Source organism: Petromyzon marinus, chromosome 19, assembly GCF_048934315.1.
Source record: "Petromyzon marinus isolate PM22_M1 ecotype Great Lakes invasive population chromosome 19, UKy_Petmar_22M1.pri1.0, whole genome shotgun sequence".
Taxonomy (NCBI): Eukaryota; Metazoa; Chordata; class Hyperoartia; order Petromyzontiformes; family Petromyzontidae; genus Petromyzon; species Petromyzon marinus.
In genome coordinates, this window is record NC_133685.1 from 11,080,106 (window position 1) to 11,102,767 (window position 22,662).

At 45.1% G+C, this 22,662-nt stretch overlaps 2 protein-coding genes across 15 annotated transcripts in view; one reads left to right on the forward strand and one right to left on the reverse strand.

Moving 5' to 3' along the window:
* Positions 1–12,311, forward strand: part of PTPN23 (protein tyrosine phosphatase non-receptor type 23) — a 31,854-nt gene extending 19,543 nt beyond the window's left edge. For 2 of the 3 annotated variants that reach the window (XM_076068152.1, XM_076068154.1), the window contains 9 exons: positions 188–342; positions 1,013–1,164; positions 2,439–2,618; positions 3,446–6,110; positions 6,873–7,057; positions 7,846–7,950; positions 8,598–8,736; positions 10,212–10,331; positions 11,013–12,311. In XM_076068152.1, the coding sequence (XP_075924267.1) occupies positions 188–342; positions 1,013–1,164; positions 2,439–2,618; positions 3,446–6,110; positions 6,873–7,057; positions 7,846–7,950; positions 8,598–8,736; positions 10,212–10,331; positions 11,013–11,681 (4,370 nt within the window). In that variant the 3' untranslated portion in view covers positions 11,682–12,311. The remainder of the gene's footprint in view (positions 1–187; positions 343–1,012; positions 1,165–2,438; positions 2,619–3,445; positions 6,111–6,872; positions 7,058–7,845; positions 7,951–8,597; positions 8,737–10,211; positions 10,332–11,012) is intronic. The other variant, XM_076068153.1, reaches the window with a different exon arrangement.
* A 4,742-nt stretch (positions 12,312–17,053) lies between these two features.
* ZMYND11 (zinc finger MYND-type containing 11) overlaps positions 17,054–22,662 on the reverse strand; it is a 73,318-nt gene continuing 67,709 nt past the window's right edge. For all 12 annotated transcript variants that reach the window (XM_076068157.1, XM_076068156.1, XM_076068155.1 and 9 more), the window contains one exon: positions 17,054–22,647. In XM_076068157.1, the coding sequence (XP_075924272.1) occupies positions 22,519–22,647 (129 nt within the window). In that variant the 3' untranslated portion in view covers positions 17,054–22,518. The remainder of the gene's footprint in view (positions 22,648–22,662) is intronic.

Below are 22,662 nucleotides of genomic sequence, written 5' to 3' on the forward strand. Positions count from 1 at the left end.
AAATAAGCCCTCACTTTTCAACAGCTGTGGCACACTTGCATGTTCTGCTTGCTGTTGAGCTCTGCACTCAGCTTACTGACAGACACGGCCAGTGGCTTACCAACGAGTCAATATAAATAAAGCAAGAATCCTACACAATCCTATACAATGCTGTGGCTGAATTTCTCGTGTGTATGTGGGGGTGCAGCGGACGAGACTGTAGGTGACAACCTGAAGAAGATGCTGCGCAAGGTGGGGGAGATGCGTGAGCAGCGGATAGCACTGGAGCACCAGATTCGTGATGTGGTGCAGGGCGACGACATCACAGGCGTGCTCGTCACAGCGGCACCTGGCAGCGTGCGGGTGGGTGACAGTGCAGCACAGCCCGGTGTCCGATAATTACACGCGTCTGTGCTTGTAAAGAGACCACTCCGCAGCCAAAGAGTAGAAGCCATGCATAAAGGATTTCTGGTTGGATTGTGATTTGCAGTACATCTGTTAGATGGACTCAACTTGTTGTCCGTTGCTCTGTTGTGTACAAGTGTGTGTTGTAGGGTATAGTCCTGGCCATACCAACTACTTATGTGTTTTGCTGGCCACACAGTAGGTGTTCTCTACCAGAACCCACCCATATAGCCTTAGAACTGTGTGTGAGAGTGGTGGGGCAATGGTTCACTTCACGTGGCCTCAGCGTGCACATAGCCTGGCACAAGCGTCGTGGTGACGTCACCGCCACTTAGTGGCGAATGGCAGTTGTTGCAATGGTTAGAAACACCACTACAATCCTGGAAACCCAGCTTCAACTTCAAACATTGCACATCACCAGTGGCATTCACTGAATCTGGGAAAAACCTCTTGAAGGCTGGCATGGCTTGAAATGTGTTGTAGTCAACATGAGCTCTGCAGTGATGTGTATGGCTGGGCGTAGGTATGGACATAACACTTATGCACCATGGTGGCCTTAATAACTGCTTGCTATCCAACCCTTGTCCATAAGTCGATAAGGCTAATCAAGTATCATTTTGACTTTAAGGAGCTGTTCAACAAAGAGATGAAGAAGTACGATCAACTCAAGGTGTACATTGACCAGAATCTCAGCGCCCAGGAGAATATCTTGCGTGCCCTTACAGATGCCAATGCCAAGTATGCCCTGGTCAGGAAAGCATCAGAGGAAGCTGACTACAAGTGAGTGCAACTGTTCATGCTTGGCATGTGTAACATATTCAGTGTAAATAAAACATGAAACATATTTTAATCGTCTAAAGTAATTACAGTTATTCAGCTGGGAGGCGTCTATGTTTAAGGATTCTGGCTCGCAATAAAGAATATTAAGGAGCCGACTTAGTCCATAATTCCTCAGGAATTAACAAAACTACTTTCCAGTACTGGCCGAGTGCCTTGTCATTGATTGAAGAAGGGAGACTTGGTTCTATTGAAAATGAGATAAACGTCTCGAATTGGCCCTTATTTGCATATATACCTAAAAGGATAGGTTGTGATTTGTTAACATTAGGATTCGCAATTGATGGTCCATATGGGATACATCACTGTGACCTCTATGCCATGGCTGAGAAAATGTTCTTTGGCGTCAAAATACATTTTCACTGGACTATTTTAATTTACTATCCTTTTTGGACCCATGCGCGTAACCTTCAACAATGTGGGTTCAACCCCGATGAAGCTTGGAGAGCTGAATAGCATTCAAAAGAACTCAAACACTTTGTAAAACACCCAATGCAGAAGATCCATGGGTTTGATCTTCCATGAAGTTCATGGTCTATCCTAAAATGCATCCACACAAACCATGGCAGATGCGAATACTTGATGTACAAGTGGAAAAATATCAACTTTTCAGTGTACGACTGGTCATCCAGAACAGACCATACAACATATAATGATGCAATGCCCAATCCACAAATACGAAGGAGACATCAAAGCGATACACTCCGCTGCTTCTGATGCCGTTGTCTGGCTTAACCACCTGAATGTAAAATTGTAGTTGTTGCTGTGAATCTACATCAGCCATACTAAAGAATAAGATTTACAAGGCTATTGTCCATATATCTCTTTATTTGTCTCACTTGTTATTACCATTAGATAATCCAAAAAAATCTGCAACACGTGTCTGATTCTCTTAATAGTTCCTAGATTTCACACACAGTTTGGATCACAGACATTTAATGTAGCTGCCCCAAAGTTTTGGAAGCACTGAGTTTTGTCTCTTGACATCTCCATTTTACCATCTCTGCCCTCATTTAAACTATTAAAATCATTCAGGTTTAAGCGTGAATGTAATTTTACAACATAATTGCTATGAAGTTTATTTGTAAAAAAATTCATCTGTAATTTTGGAATGCTTTGTTGTATGCCAACCCAATGCCCCTTGAAAATGAGCACCTTAACTCAATGGGCTTTACTTGGCAAATACACTTCTGATTATAATTCACTGTACTTTACAGATGGAATAATGCAGTGCAGGCGCTGGTCTCATCGTACGATGCCTATGAGGACTTGATAAAGAAGTCAGAGGAAGGAATTAACTTTTACAAGGACCTGGAGGGGAAAGTGACCAAGCTTCTACAGCGTGCGAAGTCCGTGTGCCGTGTGCAGGACGAAGAGAGGCAGAAGATCCTGGAAAGGTGGGTGAACTTGTTTAATGGAAAAGTGCGAAAATATGCAGAAAACAAGAGTTTTCTTCATAGAATTTGAAACTTTAGTTTTAGATAGGTTCTTCTGTCACGATTGAAGTCATTCGGTAACAATTGTTGCCACATAACTCTTCCCCAACTTGGATGCAAAGGGATTTGCCCCCTGAGCAAAGAGGCTGCCTCAATTGCACATGTAAGAGTTATGACTTATCCACTCAATCTCATACAAATGGGAGGCCTGCTCTGCATCTAATGACCTGTATCCTGGCCACATGATTAAGTATTGACATTTTTTTTCATATATATGCATCCAGTAGTAATGCGTGTTTAATGAATAGCGACATAAGAAAATACGAATTGATCTGCATTATCACAAGTGAAAATGAAATGCGAGTAAAATGTACATATAGTCTAATTGTAACTACATTTTAAGATGCTCTTCAATATGATTAGATGTGTATTATGGGGAAACATAGAGGAGTTGGACAGAGGGATTTACACTGCAGATAACTGATGTATACTCTTTGGTTCTATTGGGTAAAGTCACGTAGGTGAAAATAAAATGAAATTTTTTTTATTTTTTTATTTTCACCTACGTGACTTTACCCAATAGAACCAAAGAGTGGATCCTAGCAGTCACGAAAGCTTTAAATCTAGAATTGATGGGTTGTAATTCCAGAAAATTTGGGCAGCAGTGGTGAAGTCACCTTCTGCAAGAATGAAGGTTGACTTGGGGTTTCAAGAGACAACATGTAGTGATGATAATGTAATGTATGATTTTGAGAATTATAACTTGCATTCATGTCATTGTTCCTCAGGGAAAGTAAAAAGAAGCCGCCTCCTCGCCCTACAGCCCCTAAGCCTCCCATGAGAGAGCCAGACAAACCTGACTTTGGCATTCCTCTCGACACCGGGGGGGATATCGATATGTCCGACCTCCCGGAGGACCTGAAGAGCCTGCCACCAGATGTGCTGCGGTTAATAATGGCGGACACAGCCCTGGAGGAGGCTTCACTGCCTCGGCTTAACTCGGCTCTCCTTCCGGACACCCACGGTGCCCACCGTTACGCCAACTACGCACCCCCGCCATTCCACCACACATCGCCTCGTCGCACACCTCAAGTCCCGGGATCCAGGGATAGGGCGCAACAGCGACCCTCAGCCCCATCCCCGAACCTGCCAACGTATCCAGCCGTAGCCTCTGGTCCACAGATGGCTTTCTCCCCTGGATACGCACAGCCTCTACACCCGGGGACACCCCAGCATTTTGCTGGGCCCAGATATGACAATGGGCCCCACCCAACTATGGGTTCCTCTGGGTCCCTGCCTTCGGTGCCCCCCTTCGCATCCCCCTATGCCGGCCCCCAAGCTCCCCCTGTGGCTGCCGGTGGTCAGTCCTCGCTGCCCACTAGCCTCGCAGGCGGGGGCTTTGCCCCGGCTACCTCCGTGCCATATCAACACGGCCCCATGCAGCCTCCTGCTCGCCTGCCAGCCTACCCCTACCACGTGCCCCCACCGTACCAAGATGCTGTGCGGCACCCACAGTACACGGCTCCTCCACAGGGTGGTTACCCTAGTGCACCCCACAATCAGCATCACCCGCTCCCGCAGCAGCAACCGACACCAGGACAGGGTGGCTACCGGCAGGCGACGCCAGCAGAAGCCCACATGGCCCATGGGGCACATGCGCCATACATGCAGTCGCCCCTGCACGTGTCCTCACAGCCACAGCCAGTGCAGTATGGGCACGGCCCTCCGCTTCCGGGTCAGTTTAGAGGGAGTGCACCTTTGCCTGGAACCGATCCATACCAAGTTCTGGGACCGGCACCACATTGCATGGTCGCTTCCCAGCATGAAGCACATGCTCCGCCTCGCCCAGCTGCCCCGAGCGTTGGCTCCCAGCCGTATCCATACACTGTCGCTCAACCGGGCACAGGGCAGATGAACCCAACTGATGCGCGTGCAATTCATCCAGCCGGTCCTCTCCCACCGCACGCTGCACCAGGGACCCTGCCTATGGGCAGCTTTGCACCGCAGCATCAAGCAGCTCCTAGCAGTGGCAACTTCCAGCAGGGCCACACGTACATGGGCCCTGTGGTTCAGCAGGGTCAGCAAGGGCCAGCTGCGTACCAGCACGTACAACCCAGCGTGCACAATCCGCAGGGCGGACAGTTCAACATGCCTCATGCACAGCCCTCGAACGCCCACCCTCTCCAACATCAAATTAATCCACCAATCCCGGTGTCTTCATCCCAAACTGCTCAGCCTGTGTTTTACCCCGGCTCTATTCACCCCACGCAAGTGACCCTATCTGCTGGAATTTCCCCCTTAATGCCATCCACTGGTACATCGCAGCATGCCCCCACACAGCCAGGGGTTATGCCACATGCAGCACAGAGTCAAGTCACGGGGGGGATAATTCACCCCACTCTAACCCCTACACCTCCAACCAGCAACGCACAGCTTCAAGCATTCCCTCCGGCCCCTGGTGCCGTATTACGGCCGACGCCAGTGCCTACCTCACCAGCCGGCGGCATGGTTCACCCAGCACCCACCCCAACCCCACCACCCATTGGAACGCTCCATCCTGCTCCCACGCCCACTCCTCCACCGCTGGGTGGTATAGTCCCATCGACGGCCACCACCGCACCTCTACCGCCGGTGAGCGGTGTTCCCCTCCCCAGTACCACACCACCCCCTGCCAACTTGCCCCTGCCGTTGGGCACCTCCCAGCAATCTGCAGGAATAACATCTCATACTGCACCCTCACACGCCGTCCCCTCTTCTCCCAACACGAGGCCAGCATTGCCGGGTACAACGACAACTTTGTCCGGTGCAGGTGGTGGTGGTAGCAGTGGCACCGGCAGCTCCTCTATCCAGATTTCTGGTGCTGGTTCACACGGCCCCTATCAGCAGCAGAGCTCGGCCACGGATGACCTGCTCTCCACCTCATTTGATGGGCAGCAGTCGAGCCTGCAGACACGCAACTCCCAGCCGCTGCTGCAGCCCACCAGAGCTGACATGGTGGCCAAAGGGGTGAAGATCATTGAGAGGGATCCATTTGTGCAGCAAGATCTGTTGCGGAGACTGGTGAAGGAGACGGAGAGATTCAAGGCGATGGTGGAATCGATGGAAAGCCTTCCCGATGGCGGTGGTATGACGCTGCTCGAACGCAAGTGGAAGGAGCTGCAGGAGTTGCAGGAGAAGGATGTGCGGTCGTTCTCCATCTCCATCGCCAGGTGCTACACCATGAAAAACCGGAACCCTGATTTCATGCCCTTTGACAAGAACCGCGTTGTGCTGGCATCCGGCAAGGATGACTACATAAACGCCAGCATGATTGAGGAGCTGTCTGCCTACTGTCCCCGCATCATCGCCACGCAAGCACCGCTGGCGAGCACTGCAGCTGATTTCTGGCTCATGGTGTACGAGCAGAAGATCGCAATCATCGTCATGCTGGTGTCGGAGCCAGAGCTGGAGAAGGTCAGTGCCCACCCTGCACAGTGCACGTGCACAAATGCAATTGGGACGTTTTAGCAACTGCAGAGATGGGTACTGTTTAACGTGGGACATGAGATGGAACACTTAGACGGATTTTTTCGTACTGTGTAATGGTGGCTATCGTTGTTATCTTGTTAGTGGCAGTGAGAATGAATGTGTTGTCAGTAGCGGTGATGGTGATGATTGTGATGGTAATAGCTATGATAATATTGAGTGATGATCATCATTGCTGACGTGAAAACCTATTTCTCGATTAAAAACATTTAATCGGCTCTTTAACCTTATGCTGAGAATTGAAGTCTTTTAAAATGGATGACTGCAATTGCATACAAAAAATAGCAGTTTGATAGTCCTTGAGGATGAATAAATGTATTCATATACACTGTTAAGGTACATTCTTACACAGAAAAGCATTGTCTTCTCAGGTGAGCATGAGGCAGTGCTCGTCTTAATCATGGCTTTGATCCAGTGGTGAAACTATGCTTATGCCTATGGTGGTTACCATTCTTTTTAGTGCATGGTCACTGTTAAGTTTGCCTAAATTAATACAAATTTTATTGACCCCAGAGGGATGATGAACTAAGTCAACCCTTGACCAGGATTTGAACTCAGCCACTTCTGATGGTTATCCAAGCTCACTGAAAACCCAATTGCTTCACCGGATGAAATGCCGGGCCTTTGAGTCACGAGCAGTGATGGCAGGTGTGGGACTCGTGTCTCATCTTCGCATCTCCCACCATGCAGCAGCGTGTGCTGCGCTACTTCCCAACGGAGAAGGGGCAGCAGATGGCGCAGGGAATCGTGATGGTGTCGCTCACCTCGCAGAAGGTGGCGCCGTCGTACACGGAGCGCATGTTCGCTCTCAAGCTACGGGGACAGAGCTTGACCCGGACGGTGGTGCACCTGCACTATCACTGCTGGCCGGAGTTGTGAGTGCTGCACGGGCGCGCGGGGGGGGGGGGGTACCGCCCACTTGTTTCTGTATGTATGTTTTTTTTAACTTATTTTGCACTGTACGTAGCCAGCTATGCTCATTGGATGTGTGGGCGGGGGGGAGTGGACAACAAACTAAACACGCAAAAATCAGTTCTCAAGAAATTCGTTTTTCAATCTAGATTTGAAAGTGCTTAGCTCCAGTGGCTTCCTAATATTGGAAGGAAGAGCGTTCCAGACGGCCGCAGAAGTGCATCTGAAAGCACGCAATGGCTATGGGGTGAGAAGCGTAACATTTGTTGGGTATTAAGTGTGGTTGCCGCAAATATGGCAATACTTCTATATTAAAACAACGATACACGTATCGTGCGTTTTACATTGTTATATTGTGATAATAATTTTATCCCTACGGCCAACGGAGATTTGAACTCCGCAACCTTCTGATTTGAGTCAAGTGTTAGCAATGGTGCAACCAGGCCTGATGGATACATAGATGACTATTAGCAATCCTATGGTGATAAAGAAAGTTAAAATGGTTACAAGATTTACTCCACTTTTTACAATATTGGTCGCGTAGCTCGTGAAACTATTTGTTAAAATTAGCGTGAGTTCTCTTATTATTCCCAGTTAAGTTTTTATTTTCAACTGATAGAAAAATTTAAATAGAGTTTTTTTTTCACATAAGTCATGAATTTGAATGTCAATCACCTACTCAAGGGGCAATAAGTTAAATAGTTTCCCTCAACTATGCTGAATGCTTATGTCAATCAATACGATGCTGCAGGGGCCTGCCAGAGAGCACCAGCAGCCTGCTGAACTTCATCGCCGAGGTGCACGGCCACTACCTCCACCAGCGGCCTCTGCACATGCCGATAGTTGTGCACTGCAGGTACGAGTTCCTCTGTGTGAATTGCATATATAAGATACATGCTATGCACTGCTCATTAGATACTGGGTTACCGGTTGATTGATTATATGAGTGACTTTTGAGTGATACATTGTTAACTGATCTGGCGTGGAATAAGAGATTGAATGATTAAGGGGTTTAGTTAATGACTCGTTTAAAGATTGCGTGACTAACTTGTTGAGCGAATAATTTGGTGTACGAACGACTGATAATTGAGTAACTAAATGATTTACAAAGTTACTGACTGAATAAGTGACTTAGTTGAGTAGTTGATTGACAGTTTGTAAAAGGGGCTTAGGCTCGGCTCTGGCTGAAAGCCATGTTTAACTTCAGGTGGCTCTGATTATGGTCTCGGTCTCACTGCACGGTATTTCCTCGAGCCGAGCCTGAACCAAGCCTTGGCTGAGCCACTCGCGTGCAGCTTAATCCTCAGCTGAGCCACGAGCCACGTTTTGAGTGCCTTAACGTTTGAGCGACTGACGCATTTATTAAGTTAATCAACATATGGGAATGACTTGGTCGAATGCACCGTTGTGTCAGAATGAGTAGCTGTTTTGTTGCGCGGTTGAGTGAATCGGGTACTGGTTAAATGACCAAGTGAATCGAGTGGGCGACTGTCATGTGTGCAGCTCGGGCGTGGGTCGCACGGGCGCCTTCTGCCTGGCGTATGCGGCAGTGCAGGAGGTGGAGGCTGGCAAGGGCTTGCCCGACCTGACGACACTCGTGCAGCGAATGAGGCAGCAGCGCAAGCACATGATCCAGGAAAAGGTGACTGCAGGAGAGCCACCAAAAATGTTTCCTGAGAACGCTAAAATCACAACAGTAATCTGAGAGGAGATCAGGTTAAGGCTGCAAGGTGCAATGTAGATGGCAATGGAGTAAGTGAATTGCTGATTTCGATTTAAAGCTTTCGCGACTGCAGGGATGCATAGTCTTGGTTTATTTCGGTAAAGTCACGTAGAAGGGAAAGAATAAAATAATAAAAATAAAACACAATAACATAAAATTCTCACGATGTTTCGGCCACAGCGCAAACAGCCGTCCTCAGGTGAAGAAACAGAGCTGTTGGAAAGACAGCGTCCTGATTAACACTGCTAAGCTTGGCAGCGTATTTTAAGCTGGGTGGGAGGAGGAGAGCGCCTTGACAAAGGAGTTTACATATCAAGAGAAGAATTTAGCATGTTGATGACAAATGCAGATATGGGGTTAGTCACTCCTTGTGGAATGTGTAGGCGGTGGGGGGTCTCAGTCATATTATGCTAGTGTATTATGTAGGATTATTAAAATTTCCCTCCCTTTATTACTGCTAAGAATATGAATTGCTGATCTGTATAGTCCCTCTTATGGTGTTTCTTTTCTCTGGTATTCATCCTACTTGCAAGCTGCTCAATATGGGATTGGCGAAGCATTTCTATGTAGACCCTCCTGAAAAAGAATCTCAATATTCAATTAGGCTTTCCTTTTGAATGACTGATTGATGAACAATATATAACATTTGCTGAATGCAGAGTTTATGTATGTTGAACGTCTTAAGCACCATACGTAGCCAACTGTACTCATTGGAGGTGTGAGGGAAGGACAACAAACTAAACACAAAAAATCAGTTCTAAAGAAATTGTTTTCAATCTCGATTTAAAAGTGCAGATCTCCAGCGGTTTCCTAATATTGGAAGAAAGAGCGTTCCAGACAGCCGCAGTAGTGCATCTGAAAGCGCGCAATGTAGTGACCGCCTTTGTTCGATGGTTAGCTAAAAGCCGCTGTGCGATGACCGGAGCTTCATGATATATTTAATTCATATTTTACTTAAATCAATAATGAAGACTGTTTTCCTGCAGTGGCTAGTTCAATTTCAAGAAGTATTTTGCATTTCAGAGGACACAGGAGTATGAGAAAACCCATGCATATGAAGAGATAATGCTCAAGGTCCATACAGAAGGGTTTAAAAAAACCCACTTGCTATATTACAATCTCCTTGCCTCCTCACAACCTAGTGTGTTTTGGAGTAAAAAAAAAATCTGCATGATTCACATTGATTTATTTTATCCATCATGTCCAGCTACATTTGTCAGGTGCGTAGTTTGCCAAGGTACAAACCTTGATAATTAACCGTTGTCTTTTTCATTATGGTACTCGGATGTTACCATTGGGCATGATCGCTGACGCCATATCCAATTTTACTCTGGCAAAAATGACTCTTGCTGTGAGCAGTTGTTTGAAGCGTTCATCTGTGCTCTCTCCACCAGCTTCAGCTGCGCTTCTGCTACGAGGTAGTGCTGCGCCACACGGAGCAGGTCCTGCAGCGGCACGGCATCTACGTGAGCGGCGTCGCTGCGCCGAAGCACCCAGTCACCACCAGCCAGAAGGTACCATAACCTCAGACTCGGGCAGTTGGCTACGTACGGCGCGGAAGGTTTAGAAACGTGCGTTTAAGCGTTTTTGGCTGCTTTGAATTTCCACGTGATAAGCCACTTCGTTGAGCTATCATTTGTGGCCAGGTCGCTTATGAAAAATCAGCTATATATAGCTCAGTGGGCCTTACCTACTAAAATCAAGTTTGTGGGTGCCATTGCCCTGTTGGAGGCACCACTGCCTTTGTGCAAGCCCTAATGCAGTGCAATTACCAATCTGCATAACCATCACTTGTCTTTTTGTCCATCTGCCATGATGGAGACAAGAGGGTTGGATTTTTAATTACCAATCACTCAATCAGGGCAAAATAAGCAATTTTCATATGCAGTGACCCATGGCCTCCACCCAGGCCCTTGACTGTAATTTGTGATTGAAACACTAGGTGGCAGCCCAGGGACTAATGCATATTGGAGCAAGGCAGCCAAATGGGTCACCTGCTTGTATAGCACGGTGAATCTGAGACAATGCCAACAATGAATTGAGATTGGCTCACAATGATAATATAATGACTCGTAGTGCCTGTGTTTTACAACAAGTTGTCAACAGTAGCTCAACGCGGCTGCTACCGATTCAAGCTTAACAGCACCTGTTTCCTGCGTCCATCCATCTTGCGCTTCCCCACATGGGTCCCCCAGCAGGCGGCAGCTCCAGTGCGGCAGGACTCTCAGGACATAGTGCTGGGTGGTGACCTCTCCTTCAGCTCCATCCAGGCCACGGTGGCGCGGCTCAGCATAAAGACCTGCCCATCTCCTCCACAGAGTTCCCTAGAGCCAGCAGCGGCCACTCCCTCGCCCCCCTCAAGCGAAGGCAATCCCCCGCACACCTCAACGACGATATGCACTGCCGACGAGGTAGTTGTTGACGCACCTCTCCCACCAGCGAACGGCGACATTGCCGCGACAGCTGCTGCTGTTTGCGCGCAGGAGGATGGTCCCACAACGATCAAGGCTGTCCCAACACCGGCGCCATCGTCGGTTGCGATTGAGTCTACTAACGGTGGAGCCGAGACAGCACGATCTGGTGAGCCACGTAGCAATGGTGTCGGGCGTCAAGCAGCACACGCTCCTGGCATAGCTGCAGCCAAGGGGGCGGTCGGCGATGTCAGCGGAGCCTCGACGCTGGACCTGTTGGCCACTCTCAGCCCCGAGGCTTTCACGCTCGACGGGAACATCAAGGGGGGGAGGCAGAAAATCACTCGGCAAAGCTTCACGCACCCACAGGCTGGCGGGGGCCTACAGGCCCCAGAGAGGCCTGATGACCCACTGAGCAAGCTGGACGCTCTGTGGAGCCTTGGCAAGAAGTAGACGTGAATGTGCGTCCGGAGTTTCTCGGTGCGGTTGACTCGTCTATATGGGGCTTTGCCCCACTTGTGACATGCTGCTGCTCCCTTGAGCTGCAGTTAAAACAGCGGTGGGTTTTTGAATGCCTTTGCTGAAAGGAGGCGAGTTGGGTGACGGTTGCTGTCTTGTTCTTTTTGTTAAGTGTCCGTGATTAAATTCGAGCCATGATGGAGCCTGTAGAGGAAGTGATAGGAAGAGAAGCACCACACTAAATATATATATGTAGAGGTGCAACTTTGCTGTTTATGCAAACTGCGTGATACTTGATGCATTTTCACATACGATATGCCTGTGTGATTAATGCGATTGCAGTCTGTATTATGCTAAATCAACGATTCAATATTAAACAGTCAATATTAGCACTCACAATTCCTTCTTCTGAGTCTGCTTAACATACTTTGTAGGAATATGTAAATGTGCTTCCAGATGAATAAAAGCTATCTCTGCTATATGAATACTTTATAGAAGTCTTTGAACAATCAATGGGACCAGTAAATGAATTAATTATATACTTGTCATGATGTGGTAAGTGTTAATGGCCAGCCAAACTTAAAACTGAATATTATTTTGAAAGCCATTAAATGGTAAAGCTGCTTTTTGCATTTGTGTGACCTTTAATTTATAGTAAGTTAACTTTCGATTTAAAGCTTTCGTGACTGCAGGGATTCATCTTCTTGGTTCTTTCGGTAAAGTCACGTAGAATGTAAATAAAAACATAAAAATAAAACATAAAATAAGATTCTCACGACGTTTCGGCCACAACACAAGTAGCCTTCCTCAGGTGAATAAACAGGACTGTCCAGGAGACAGCGCTTGAGTGAACATTGCCAAGCATGGACTGTGTCTTTTAAGCTGTGTGGGTGGAATGAACATATTAATTAGCATGTTACCCAGCACCACCACCGGATCGGAGGAGGGTGGCGGCTGGGCACACAGAAAAAGAAAGAACGGCCAAGGTGCGCTGCTCTGTCCTGTGTTGCGTTATAACTGTGCCATAAACTGGACTACTATACAATACAATATTATACCTTACAATCTAAACTACATGGTATAATATCATATCCATAGACAAAATTCCACCTTTGAATTATACAATGCGTTACTATACACTACCCTATACTTTAGACTATAAAATATTAGACTTGTAACTTTACACTGTCTTATTCTATCTACCCTACTATATACCACACTGCTGTATATTCACTATACAATTACGATACTATATATTGCCTTATGAATTACGTTAAACATTACAATGTTATACTAGTTATTATACCACATGCTATAAACCATACCATTGACCGTCGTGTGAAAGGTATTAAGAGGCAGTGCCAGCAAAAGGACTGCGGTCTGAAGGTCACCGTAAAATACGGTCAATGGTATGGTTTATAGCATTCGGTATAATAATAAATAGTATAACATTGTAATGTTTAACATAATTCATAAGGCAATATATAGTATCGTAATTGTATAGTGAATATACAGCAGTGTGGTATATAGTAGGGTTGATAGAATAAGACAGTGTAAAGTTACAAGTCTAATATTTTATAGTCTAAAGTATAGGGTAGTGTATAGTAACACATTGTTTAATTCAAAGGTGGAATTTTGTCTATGGATATGATATTATACCATGTAGTTTAGATTGTAAGGTATAATATTGTATTGTATAGTAGTCCAGTTTATGGCACAGTTATAACGCAACACAGGACAGAGCAGCGCACCGTGGCTGTTCTTTTTATTTCTTTTTCTGTGTGCCCAGCCGCCACCCTCCTCCGATCCGGTGGTGGTGCTGGGTCACATGCTAATTCATTTGTTAATTCCGCCCACACAGCATAAAAGACGCGCTCCATGCTTGGCAATGTTCACTCAAGCGCTGTCTCCTGGACAGTCCTGTTTATTCACCTGAGGAAGGGCTACTTGTGTTGTGGCCGAAACGTCGTGAGAATCTTATTTCATGTTTTTTTTTCCATTCTATGTGACTTTACCAAAAGAACCAAGAAGATTAAGTGAACTTGTTTTCCACTACAGTACATGTATTTTTTTTTACAGCTCAAGGTTATCTTTAGCAACAGTTAATCTGTCAGATAAAAAAAACTACATGTTGTGGCCAGCCAGTCACCAGTCTTATCCATCAGCAGGTAGAATTTCACCACTGGTCCATCCAATGTGTGCAGCGTCCTCCAGTTCGGACAAAAATCGGCAGCAGGCATTTCAGCAGACGCCACCATTGGTAGGAACCGAGTTGATATTCTTAGAAGCACCTTGTCCAGTGGAATGACTTGGGAAGATGAACTGGAGCGCCTCGATCCTGGCCAATGCAATGGCCACTAGGAATACAGTGAGGGGAAAAAAGTATTTGATCCCCTGCTGATTTTGTACGTTTGCCCACTGACAAAGAAATGATTAGTCTATAATTTTAATGGTAGGTTTATTTGAACAGTGAGAGACAGAATAACAAGAAAATCCAGAAAAACGCATGTCAAAAATGTTATAAATTGATTTTCATTTTAATGAGGGAAATAAATATTTGACCCCCTCTCAATCAGAAAGATTTCTGGCTTCTAGGTGTCTTTTATACAGGTAACGAGCTGAGATTAGGAGCACACTCTTAAAGGGAGTGCTCCTAATCTCAGCTTGTTACTGTATAAAAGACACCTGGCCACAGAAGCAATCAGATTCCAAATTCTCCACCATGGCCAAGACCAAAGAGCTCTCCAAGGATGTCAGGGACAAGATTGTAGACCTACACAAGGCTGGAATGGGCTACAAGACCATTGCCAAGCAGCTTGGTCAGAAGGTGACAACAGTTGGTGCGATTTTTCGCAAATGGAAGAAACACAAGAACTGTCAATCTCCCTCGGCCTGGGGCTCCATGCAAGATCTCACCTCGTGGAGTTGCAATGATCATGAGAACGGTGAGGAATCAGCCCAGAACTACATGGGAGGATCTTGTCAATGATCTCAAGGCAACTGGGACCATAGTCACCAAGAAAACAATTGGTAACACACTACGCCGTGAAGGACTGAAATCCTGCAGCGCCCGCAAGGTCCCCCTGCTCAAGAATGCACATACATGCCCATCTAAATTTTCCAATGAACATCTGAATGATTCAGAGGACAACTGGGTGAAAGTGTTGTGGTCAGATGAGATCAAAATGGAGCTCTTTCGCATCAACTCAACTCGCTGTGTTTGGAGGAGGAATGCTGCCTATGACCCCAAGAACACCATCCCCACCGTCAAACATGGAGGTGGAAACATGCTTTGGGGGCGTTTTTCTGCCAAGGGGACAGGACAACTTCACCGCATCAAAGGGACGATGAACGGGGCCATGTACCGTCAAATCTTGGGTGAGAACCTCCTTCCCTCAGCCAGGGCATTGAAAATGGGTCGTGTATGGGTATTCCAGCATGACAATGACCCAAAACACACGGCCAACGCAACAAAGGCGTGACTCAAGAAGAAGCACATTAAGGTCCTGGAGTGGCCTAGCCAGTCTCCAGACCTTAATCCCATAGCAAATCTGTGGAGGGAGTTGAAGGTTCTAGTTGCCAAACGTCAGCCTCGAAACCTTAATGCCTTGGAGATCTGCAAAGAGGAGTGGGACATAATCCCTCCTGAGATGTGTGCAAACCTGGTGGCCAACTACAAGAAACGTCTGACCTCTGTGATTGCCAACAAGGGTTTTGCCACCAAGTACTAAATCATGTTTTGCAGAGGGGTCAAATACTTATTTCCCTCATTAAAATGCAAATCAATTTATAACATTTTTGAAATGCGTTTTTTTTTGATTTTTTTTGTTATTCTGTCTCTCACTGTTCAAATATACCTACCATTAAAATTATAGACTGATCATTTCTTTGTCAGTGGGCAAACGTACAAAATTAGCAGGGGATCAAATACTTTTTTCCCTCACTGTAGTCTTGAGTCAATAAGAGCTGTCATGGACATGGGCTCAATGTGGTTGTGAAGACATCCAACACCAAGGTGCAATGGAGACATCCAAGCTGGCACATTGCCCTCGGCAGCCTTAGAAGAATAGGGGGCTGAACCGCTGGAATATAGGTCACTTGATGGTAAATATTCAAAATGGTTTATCAGTGCACCTTAACAGACACTCAAACGGGCCACCTTGGAATTTCTCCTGGAGGTGGTTAGCTATTGCTAGGTTGCACGCAAACAGGTTCTGACCTCCTGGACACACCAGTGTGTAAAAGTATTTCAGTTGCAGGCATCTACCCTGCCCATGAACTGCTAGCTTTACCTTCGCAAGAGCATCTGTACTTGATCGGGGAACACTAGAAGCCAGTTTCACCCTCTCAACATCCAAGCAGTCTGCTGCTCCTGTGAAAAAGATCCTCCAAGACTGGCAACATCCAGGCTGGCATAGGTGGTCTTGGACATCATCAGTGATTACTAATACCGATTCTTTGTTCCTCCTGATCTTGGCAATGACCCTGGGGATCAGACGCCAGGGTGGGGAAGGCATGCAGACAGCCCTTGTTCCATTTAATCGGGAATGTATCCGCTGCCAATGCGTTTGAGCTGAAAAAGTGCAAGCAGAACTGTTAGCAGCGTGATGATTCGTGGGTGGATGGCAGGATAACTCAGGGGACAGGGGCAGGCACAATCTTTTCTCTGCAAACGTTCTGCGGCCCTGCAGGAATACTCAATGTAATGAAAAGGAGACTCGTGCGTGGGGGGCCAAATTGATGTAGAAAAAAGGGTCAATGAACCAAAGTCCAGGTGTTTTGCATAACCATTTTGGCCACTGATGAGTTATTCAGACAGTTCTACAGACCTCACCAAGGTACAGACACAAAATGGTATTGGCATTAAATTTTAATAAAATGTATTCCCTTTTGCCCAAAACTGTTGACAGCTCATTGGCAATGTATATTCTGGATGTCGTGTGCTCAGTCATTTTACCTTAAAATTATCATGCTGGATAATCTGTTAGGTTTGAACGTTTTAACTGGAGGCACCATGGCTAGTGTTCCGTGAACAAATGTGATGCCAGTACTCCTTGGTGATACTACAGTACGAGACCGAGGAAGGACCTTCACTCGGACAATAAAGATCGTATACTTTCCTGCTCTATGTTTGGCATGGGATGGAATCAATGACTGAGAAGTGCCGAGAAGTGCAGCAGAATAATCAGGATTAGGTGATTTTTTTTCTGTTGCCCAGATTCAAACCGAGTCCCTCAGGGGTGCTAGCTCAATACGAGGACTATCTTACCCCCAGAGACACCTGGTCACCTCGATTGTTAATAGATAAAACGTTTCAAACACTGAGCAACTTCTGGGATTGTGCAGAGGAACAGCCACACATGTGCTTATGTTCACCGTTAACCATTTATTTTACTAGGTTTGGAACAGGCACAGTCATGAAAACCAGAATACAGAATGCAACTTAACCTGCGCAAAATTACAGGGTACACAACTGCGTTAAAAGCGGTTACGCGAAGAGTGGTGATTGATTTTTTAAATCAAAAACAAGCTACCTTTATTGGGAAATGCAATCAACTTGGCTTAATTGAAAAAAAAACAGTGGAGCAAAAGCAGGTACATTTATTTTACACTTGCGAAGCTTTCTCCCTCTTCAAATGTTGAACCTTCCTACCGCGACAGGCAGGAAAGGGCAGAGGACTGATGAACGCATGCCTTACGACACCTACTATGGGATAGCTCAGATGCACAAATCACACACCTATCTGCTTTAAGGAGCGAAAATATTGCAATCGCACGATAAAGCTTTTATTAAATACAGCTGGAAGTTGATCAATACATAGCATTTACAAAGCTGGGTTACATGTTTTTTTACTCCAAAATAACATACGATGGTGTTAAAATAAAAGCAAGAAAATACATTAACTTATACACTCTCCATTCAGGACGGTTTGGAGGCAGTGAATGAGGAATGGTTTCGGAGGGCGATGTGAATAAAAGTTTGTTTTCACAAGAGCTCTGCAGTAAGCTCTATTTGGTGGTAAAGTACAAAAAAATATTACACGTTGTTTTGCATGGTGTAAAATTGTTGTAATGTTTTTATTGTCATGGGCGACAACCTGAGGACCATGCTTGTGAAAACGAGTTATTTAATCAAGCAAAACCAAGGAACACCAGTCTACCCAGGTGCCTCGAACAACTTTTTGCTTTCATTGTAAGCATTACAAAAAAACAAACACTATATAAAAGAAAATATTTCTCCACAATGGCATTGATACATTTAGGATCATTAAAACTGTTATAGGTGTAATTGTAGTTGTTACAATCGTGCCTTTCTCTGGGCCAAAACGGCAGCAGATATTTTACAAGTTCTCACGTCAAAAGGGGGGGGGGCAATGCCTGTCAGATGGCCTCATCATCCTTGGGCAGCATTAAAGGGCAACCCAAATTGATGCTCATCAGAGTCTGAACACTCCGTGGCACCGTTATGATCTATTCACACCCACAACCCGACACTGCAGCTCGTCACCAACACTTGCACGTCTTTCTCAAAACCTTTAACACAGGTGCAGGGAAAATCTGCAGTAGGCAAAATCATGCCCTGCGAAAGAGTTTAATCTCGCGGCGTGCCCAATAGCATATTTGAATATACAGTAATTATATACATGATGCGTTCGTACAATAAAACAAAAGCTGCAGGAATGGCTCTACTGCTGTTCATCAACGTTGTTTCACGTGTGCAGAATAATCAATCGCTGCTCATTTTCAGACAAGGGAAGCAAGTTGCTGCTTAAACAAGAGTGGTAAGGAGTCTTATCAGAGCATTTGAGCCATTAGTAATGTTAACTAAGTTTTATATTTAAACAGGGTTGGGATGATACCGGTCATCACGTCAAGATTATTAAAAGCAAATTGCAATGGTAAGAGGCGATTTTCATGTTGGTGCCCTTAAGCCCATTCACTAGCTCTGTGGTCCCTCTTCCTAAAGCACAGCAGCTGAAAGCTTCATTTATATACAGGGCTTTAGTACTCACGTTAAGCCCGGTTTTTAACAGGTGGCCGCCACCCCATACCCGGTTGATCATCTTTAAAACTCCTTCCCGTGCCAGCGCCAAAACCGTGGAAATATAAAAGCATTTGGTAGGTGGCTGCCCCCTCACCTCTGGTCACACAGCTATTTTCCAGTGATACAATGATCAGTGAACCCGGTGACATGCAACCTCCCGCACATAGCATGTCACATTTCATTGCTAACATACTTTTTTTTTAAAAATCGATGGAACAAATCCCCCCAAGAGCCAATTCCAACACATGACTTTTTTGGGGAACGGAGCTACCCTGGTGGAACAGCCAACAAGACTGGCATCGGTCTTGACCAACCATATTCCAATAAACTTAAAGGCTTTCGCACACAGTAATTTTCCCGCCACGTTAACTAGTGGAGGTCCCGTGAAGCTTCGGATCAGGGAGAGCTATTAACTGGTCCATACGACTGCCACTATAGGCGCCACTAAGAGGGCCTGCATATGGAGCGCCTTGAAGACCTCCACAAAAGTCTTGGCTGGCTATCAGCGTGGTGGCCTCCAAAACATATCTTGGCCATCTTGTCCTGAGTATAAAAAGGTCTGATCCTGCAGTGTTGGCTTTTTTCCCTTTGTCCTTTTTGTCAGCAGCTTCCACCACGCCTCTCCTCACCTAACCACATGTGCAGCCATATCTTTCAGACCAGCATACACCATGCCCAGCCAATTCCATCTGCCGGCAGTCCTCGACTTGTCCAGTATGGCCAGCATGCTGCAGATAAAACCCGCAATCCCCTTGGGAAGAGGCTACCTGCCCCAAGACACCTTTTCCTGGTACTACTGCCAACCAACTACAATAAATGCACGGAACCTAAACAGAACTCTGGGCACCAGCCCATACAACTAATCAGAGGTACGGGAACTCCTGCCCCTCCCCTCTGGACCAGAGGTGAGGGGGCCACCGCCCTTCCTATGGGGAGGGGTGAGCTCCCACCTGTCAAGTGTGTTTAAGAGGCACTGGCATGGGAAGGCCAAAGATTGTCAAACTCGAGTGACGTGGCAGCCGCTAAATTAGTCACCCTTCGGAGCATTAATCTATTCAAGACAAGTTAATCAATTATGCCTGAGGCTCAAATGTCTATGCATAGTGCAATAAATGTTAAAAACAAAGCTGAGCATGTAAAGGTTAAAATAATTTTTAAAAAGGAAAAAGATACATATTAGTGATAGACATATGTTAAAGCACTGCTGGTGAAAAATATTAAACATAGGAGTTCAATATAATACACATATTCACACTTAATACTAAAGGGACCATCACCCATGCAAATGTATTCACTTCAGAAATCTGGACACAAAACTGACTTAACACATTTATATGTACAGATGTCAAATATTGAAATAGGTTGCTATAAAATGTATATAAAACTTGGTTAAAACTTTACACAAGGGATAACTTTACCAGAGCATGTGACTGTATTATTATTTTTTTTGCATTACAATGTCATGGCATCAGAATGCTGGCCTATCACCTTTATGAAATGCGTCATTGGCTTCTGTCTACTGCACATACAGGCAATGCTGGTAAGTGTCCAACAAAACAGCTCTGGCTCCCAATCTTTAATTTTTTATCACGCAGTGATAGCATTACTCTGCCGTACCACTAGAAAGAACCTCGTTTGTGCACAAATAAACCCTCAAGAACAGGACTGGCTTACTTTTGGTTCACTACAATTTAGTTTTCTACTTATTTACTATTACCTTTTAATTTTAAGCCTGTATTACAATGTAACGATGTCACTTGTTGAATACAGAGAACCCTAAAGAAGAGACTTGAGATCCTAGTGAGTTCTCCCTAAGGTTGTTTCGGTTTCTGAGCATTATGGATAATTGCATGCACATTATGCATGCACATAAAAGATTGTAATAAAATATTGATTTTCGGATTGCCGCACATATCGGCACACCTAAAAGCTCAAGCCCTGCGTTTGCCTTTGCATCTGTTCTATCTGTACCCCAGAGAGACTTATGAACCCTGCAGCTGATGCCTTGTGATTGCTGGCAGTGGCCAACCGCATTTGAACGCACCGTGCAGTTTAAATGCTCACGTGCACCAAATCGATAAAATCGTTACTAAAAATAGAACGAATTGATTATTGATTACAAAATTTGCAATCCATAATTCTGAAAATGATTATTGAAAGAAAAAAATCGATTCAAAAACCTAGTTGCCACAGTATTTTGATCAATCGAGAACTTGCCGCAATTGTGTGCTTTATTAAGCTTTTTCGTAATTGCAAGTTGAGAATGCACATAGGCAAAAAGATACAAAAAAAGTCTTATCATGGGACAGGCTGGTGGAACACACGAGAATGATGTTCATATCAAAACTAAGTGCGAAAAGGATAAAGAGATTAAATAGGGCCCAGCAAAAGTGCATTTCACAGAATTACTTTTCCAACCCAAAATTCTGGTTGACAGACAGACTGATCAAAGAATCCAGGATTACACTTTTAATTCCCCGGTATATGCACTAGGAGAAGTGATATCATCCCAACCCTAAATTCATAAGATGTGGTGGGGGGGGGAATATGAAATATAAACACATTTTTGTTTAATTTTAAATATTTTTTTAAAAAGCCAAGGTATTATGCAGTGTGCTGTGGAACGATATTTTTGCTCTGTCTATGGAATCTGAAATGCAATTAATTTAAAGTTGTGGGTAAAAAAAAAATTCAGTGGAATAAAAATGGAACATAACCTTTATCTGAAGTACTGATATAAAATTCCCTTTGGCTTTCAAAATAAAATCAGTTTGCAAAGAGCAAAATGCCCTTTCAATAAAATCAAATAGATAATCCCACTTGTTACGAGATTAGCTTAAATTCTTCATACGTTGGTTATGATTAAACAGGAACCCAAGAAAAAGCGATTTTTAGTACTTGCGTAAAATCTGGTTTTCATGACTGGTCACCAGTATATGCTTCGAACACAGACATTGGAACACTATTCCAGTGAAAAAGCAGTCAGGGAACTCAATGGTATTGGTTCAATTGTATCCAATCAGCTTGTGTTTGTGACCAAAGTATGAGGTTTTTTTTATAGCTTGTCATGAGAGACTCTGCGTCCGTCCCTCCATCCCAGGAAAAAGGCTAATTCTTCAAGAATTAGGATAATGATTTTGCGTGTGTGAGAATCGGTTAGTTAAATGCACAGTTGTGCTTTTAATGCCTGGGTTGTGTTTGCCATTGTTATCCGTTGAGTCGGTCCTGTTAGACCGTACTTTACTCGCAGATGCAGTATGTGTTACCTGCCCCTCTCCGACTGGCTTGGTTATACATCTCACCGAGGAAATGGGAGCAGAAGTCATTTGATGCAATAGAGGCTTCCCATCACCCCCTGAAGAGCCCCTACTGGAACTAAAAGCATAATTAATAATTTACTGAATATTCAGTTGGTTCCCATGACAGTGTTCAATTGTATCCACTCGGAGAGTGTCCATGATCAACTATGAAAACCGAGTTTAACGTGTGTACTAAAACTCATTGTTTAGCTCCTTTAAACCCCTTAAAATTGAATAAGAACTAAACCCCCAAATAATTCTATGGATATTTAGTTCTTAGGAGGTCTTACAAGACTCTTTTTTAAAATGTGTATTTCCAATCTATACAATTTGTGTTTGTCAAGGATGAATGTTGGTGTGGGTGCAGTTTAAATATTTTTAGGGAAGGTATATTTGTTTGGAAAAGCCTCCTCCAAAGTTGTGAATATTAAAACATGGGTAAGGGAATGGTGGCATGAGGAATGGAGAGGCCTCCTGTTTGGCTAGTTTAGTCTCTACGTTTGCGACGGCAAGTGCGTTTGTGTTCTGAGTGCCAGTGCTCCTGCTGGCATTTGATGGAGCAATACGATGTGTTCCAGCAGCAGTGGTACATGGCCTCCTCCTCACAGTTGTAGCACTGCACACGCACAGA